General features: G+C 49.6%; 1 protein-coding gene across 1 annotated transcript in view; it reads right to left on the bottom strand.

Moving 5' to 3' along the window:
* LOC108570947 (SH3 and multiple ankyrin repeat domains protein 1) overlaps positions 1-5,440 on the bottom strand; it is a 43,844-nt gene that overhangs the window by 9,033 nt on the left and 29,371 nt on the right. Inside the window, exons 4-6 of the mRNA XM_017932884.1 lie at positions 1,980-2,160; positions 1,219-1,538; positions 394-658 (exon numbers count right to left, since the gene is read on the bottom strand). Coding sequence (XP_017788373.1) covers positions 394-658; positions 1,219-1,538; positions 1,980-2,160 — 766 coding nt within the window. The remainder of the gene's footprint in view (positions 1-393; positions 659-1,218; positions 1,539-1,979; positions 2,161-5,440) is intronic.

Raw genomic sequence — 5,440 nt, 5'->3', positions numbered from 1 at the left:
CGCAAGATTTCACCGAGTGCCAAACGATGTCGTCGCACGATCGAACAAATTTTTCGGCGAAACGGAACGACACTAAGTGTCACCGATTCACCGAATCGCCGTATATACTATTCCGTTATCGCGCCTCTTTTCTTTTACGAGGAATGCCACGCGATCGAGATAAGTGGTGCGCGATCGTACAACGCGCAAGGTCGACCGACGGATTAACGATCGAACGAGGAAGTGGGCGACGATTCTCTTCGTTTCGGTAATAGAAAGAAAAAAAAAAGAAGAAAAAATGAGACACTCGAGCAAAGTTTCTCTGTTACAGCGATCGAAACAACGTTCGCTCGTTTCGCGTTGCTCGTCTATGAAACCACGCGTGGTCGGTTGTTGGTCACGGTCGCAACTCACCAACTTCCTCCAGCTGATAATTCTTGATGACCTCGGCTAACTCCATGTTCCCAGCGATCACCGCGACCTGGTACGGCGTCTGGTTCGCGTAATTCAGACTGTCCTTCTGCGCGCCTCTGAACAGCAACTGGCGTATGCAAGAGGAGTCCGTGTTGTTCACTGCGCAAACGTGCAACGGCGTATTACCAGATGCATTACGCGCGTTCATGTCCGCGCCGTAAAAAAGCAAGTGATCCAGGTGCTGGACCAGGTTGTTGCGGCAGGCCTGTGAACACCAAGGGTGGTATCGATTATCGAAGGGGGATGGGATTATAATTAAACCGAGATTCTTTCCTCCACGTCCTTTCAATCTCACCCCGGAGGGGATAAGTGTTTTCTCTTCGAGAAAATCTTAACCATTTCGCTTGTTTCCCGCACTCGTCGCTTTTCTGTATTCGAGTGTGTTCGGGTCGTCGAGTAAGTTCGCGCGGCGATGTGTTTTATATTTCAAGTCACTTTCGAGAAACGAAACTATTCGTTCGGACGTGTAACGTGCTCGGTTGGAGAAGCTGAGAGAAAGGAATTTTTCTCCGAGATAATGCTAGACCATGTATGGCAGAAAATGTGAATTTGAGAAATGTTATCACACCCATTCGTACATTACAAAATTTTCTAGTATGCAAAAATTTGATGCAAGAAATTTGATGATTTTGCCCAAAAGATAAGTTGTGGAACGAGAGTGCGACTGCACTCTTCCATAAACGCCGCGAACTTACTGGACGATCTAACCCTTTTTCGCGAAATTTGCACAACGGAAGGGTCAAAGGAGAGAATTTTCAGCAAGACCTGATGCACTTCCTGCCAGCCCTGCAAATCCTGCGCTCCTATCGTGGCGTGATCGTGGAGCAGCGTCTCGCACAGCATCGGATCGGTTTTATAGATGACACTGTAGTAGAGCGGCGTCAACCCTTTGGTGTCCTTGTAGTTCGGGCTGGCGCCGAGCTCCAGCAGCGTCTTCACCGCCTCCAAGCTGTTCCGCTCTACGGCTCGGTGCATCGCCGTCAGGCCTTCTTTCGTTCGATAATCCAGCAGCGCTCCGCCGTTCACCAGTGCTATTATCACCTTCGACGGTTTCTTCAGAGTCGTGGCCAAGGTTAGCGGAGTTTCTGCAACAATCGAATCTCTCTCATAGCGAACCATTCTCTCCGTTATCTCGCAATTATTCGACGTAATCGGGGGAAACACGCGCGCGTGTTCGATTAATCTCCGCTAAAATTACGCTTTTGTCACTCGGTAATAATAAGCCGAGCGGCTTCTCAGCCGCGGGAAAATCCGATAATCATTTTACGTAGCACTCAAGGTCGCGGTCTCCTCCGCGGATACCAGTTCTACGATTAGTCGAACGGGGAACTGTCCGCGGTTGCCAAATACAGTTATCCATACTGGTAACTTTCAGAAAGGATCCTTCTCTCCCTCCTACCCTACTCTCGAAGCTTTTATCTAAATGAAATCAACTCTTTCTTTCCCCCCGGGGCGGGAGAACCGAGTACGTTTGTCGGATTAACACGAGAGGATCCGCCCGAGAGGAACATTGTAATCGTGTTTACCTCCGGTTTCCTGGCAGTGGAAATTAGGATCCAGACCCTTGCTGCACATCTTGGCAATCTTCTCGACCTGGCTGTTCGCCACGTACTCCAGCAACCTTCGTAAGTTCGTTCTCGTGTGCATCGCCTTCAGCTGTTTTTCGTCCAGATGCAGCATCTTGTAGACCCGCCTTTTGTACTTGAGCTGCGAATTAAAGGAAAAAAGGAGATTTCGTCCGTAGGTTAAATACCATCGATCCCTCTACGTCCTTACATATACGTGTGTAATACGCGAAACCTATCCACCCGTGACACGTCTAGACTCTCTCCGTCGATTTTCCCAACAGATCCTTCTCTAGCAGTTCGATCGTCCCGATACACGTTCTCCCTTTTTCTTCCATCCCCATCTCTCTCTCTCTCTCTCTATCGCTGCCTCTCGTTCCAACGATAGATCTCGCGGAGAAAATCACGGGAGCACAAAGTATAAAATTATCCCAAGCTTTAATGGGGATTCACCCTGTCGCTTCCTGGTGGTTAGCGCTTCTTTGTAATTATCGGAGGCGTCGTGCTTCATAGCGTTAGATTACTGACGGATAGGCAATATCACGGCTACGGCCTCGCTAATGTCTACCGTTAGCAGCAATTACGATTATCACGGGAACCTCGAAGTTGTAATGCAAATTAGAGATACGTCCCAGGTAGACGGGAACTCGTAGATCATCCCCTTATGTACTTATCGTTTGGAAAATCGAACGTGTCCTTTTCTTCTGCTACAGATACTTCGTCTTAGATTACAATCTCGTTCGATTACATAGACTTTTCTCGGGTGACGTTTGGAGATGTTCGAGGATCGATGTCGTAGACGAACGCACTCAGAGCTCTTAACGGTCGCGCGCTCCTTCAAGGAAGGGTTACTCGCCAACAGACTTTTCCCCACCTTCGTACACCGCACGATGGATCGCTGCGTGACTCGCTTAATCACGCCACTACCAACCACCGGCGATAGTTTTATAACAAGCGCCTCTGTATACGCGGCCTGCGTTTAATTACGCGACGCAAGCGCTCTCGCGGTTACTCCTTTAACGCGATACGCATGTAATCGCGTAATTCGCCGAAGAAAGTAATCTAGAGAGCGAGGCTGTTTAATTGCCTCCACGTTGTAACACACCGCGCGCGTAACGGACGTTTTCAACGATTATACAAAGTAAAGGAATTTCCTTCGTTTTTTCTCCCTCGTGCACGGAGCGAAGCAATTTCGAGGATCGAATCGTCCGCGCGCCAGCCGTGAAAATGAATAGTCACGGGTAGGTTTTTCGCGGCGGAAAGTGGACGCGCGCGAGCAGACATTCGACGAGGCGGTTCTCGTCGTGAGTCAGCTCGTCCCTGAAAGTGAATCTCGCGTGACGAGATCGACCGTGTACGCTCGCTCCGCTCGTTCGTTCGCGCGATCGATGAGCACAAGAAGGGAAAAAAGGGTGAAAAGAGGCGAGGAGGGAAAAAAGGGGACGAGAAAAAAGGGGAAGGAACGCCGCCGTTGCGAATACCGATGATACCGAATACCGGTGATCTATGGGCCTGTCTAACCCCGCGTATTTATTTCTATCCACGTCGTATAGCGGCGGTGCGCGCGCGTTATTGCACCGCGGCCGCGAACAAGAAGAAGAGAGGAGGAGAAAAAAAAAAAAGGAGAAGCAGAAAGTAAAACACGCCGAGCGTACCATCTTCGGACGTTCGCACTTTATCTACATCTTCCGCCGCGACGTTGAAATATCTCGCGAAATGGACGAGCTGAAAATCCCGGCTATCCGACTGGCTCAAGGTCGCCGTGCCTTGGAAAAATCATCGAGGCCACGTGAAACCTCGCGGACAGCAGGAAACCCCTCGAGAGTTGAAGTATCGATCGTTGATTACACACAAAATGTTCGAAAAATTTCGGACGTGCAATTTTTCACGGAAGAATCGTAACGTTAACTAACGCCGCTCTAGTTTTCCAGGGAGAAAAGTTTGAGGAGGAAACCGAGGCGAAAGCATTCGGTCGGAGCAGTTTTTCGACCGCGGCCCGGTAATTTGCAAACTCGTGCGAGGTGAACGTGGAATGGAAGGAGTTTGCAACGGTCTATCCAAGAAAGTGAATCCTCGAGAGCGAGTATCGGGACTGGAACCGATCGCGTCAACGGGGACGAGCTACGCAGAAGAAGAAGAAGAAGAAGAAGAAGAAGAAGAGGAACGCGAGCACCGAGATGAGAACTAGATCCGGTTACGCAAGAAAACCGCGGGCAAGATCCAGATCTCGTTAACCAACCGCGGGATTATTTGTTTTTCGCGAACCCCCGTTTCAACAGTCACCGTCGTCGAGGAGCATCGACTCCCGGATGCGAGGCGTGTCTTCGTCTGCACTTCGCCTAACCAGTTACGAAATCTTTTTCCACTCGCTGGAAATTTTATATTCCCCCGATCTCGGAGAAAATATTACAGCAGCACTCGTGGCTGCTGAACGTTCTGTATCAACTGGTGTGCGCGTCGAGAGACTCTTCTCCACCGTTGATGGAAGTTCTAACGAAAGTTTCACCGGTTCAAGACGACATTCTGGAGGAGATACGCGAAGGGGGGTGTGATTTTATTCATCTGGTTCGTGAAAGAACGTCTGTCAGAATTAAACAACACTTTTTATTCCATCTCACTTTTCGCCTCGACGTCAACACCGTCGCCCTTTCTTCCACCCTGCTGCACATCTTTATCCCTTCATTTATCTCCCGGTTCTTATTCCAAAGACTCCTCGAGAACGAGCTTTTCATCGCGCGGATGATTGATCGTGTATGATAATTATTTCGTCGAAAAACCAAAGGTTCTCCTCGCGCCTCCGACCAATTCATGCCGCTCGTTTTTCCATTCGCGGTTACCTTTCTCCCTCGCTGTAAATCGCGTTTGTCTGCAACAACCACCCGGTGTTTTCTACTTTCTCGCGGATCGTTTGTTCGCCGGGTGAAAAGAAACGAAAAAAAAGTGTGGTCTCCGGGGAAAAAATAGCCGCTTGGACCCTCTTTGACCCGTGAGAAAGGGAGAGGAGAAATGTTGAGCAGAGACCCCTTGATATTGAAGAGCTGCGGGTCTTCGGAACCGAGCAAACCTCCTTCCCGATTCTTCTCTGCTTTTATTTCTCGTCTCCTTTGACGGGCAACGTGAATGGGCCAGGGCAATCTTGTAGCTGAAATAACCTTCTCGACCGCGTCAATGCACCCCCGAAGCGAGGCCATTTAAACCCCGCGTTCAGCCGCCCTCCTCCCAATTATTCCGCGACGAGAATAGTCGCGAGGTCAGGGATGAAGATTCCAATTAACCCATTATCAGCCTTCCCTGAAATCGACTCTCCAACTCCCCCAGCGAGAGGATTCCGTTGCAAAAGTTCACTTGCAATTTCCACGTAAACTGGAACCATCTCTTCTTCTTCCTTTTTTCACCGCGTTCGTTATTCTTCGGGGTCGTTG

This window comes from Habropoda laboriosa, unplaced genomic scaffold (genome assembly GCF_001263275.1).
Source record: "Habropoda laboriosa isolate 0110345459 unplaced genomic scaffold, ASM126327v1 scaffold88, whole genome shotgun sequence".
Taxonomy (NCBI): domain Eukaryota; kingdom Metazoa; phylum Arthropoda; class Insecta; order Hymenoptera; family Apidae; genus Habropoda; species Habropoda laboriosa.
The sequence above is the reverse complement of the archived record's forward strand: the minus strand, read 5'-3'. Positions and strand labels throughout refer to the sequence as shown.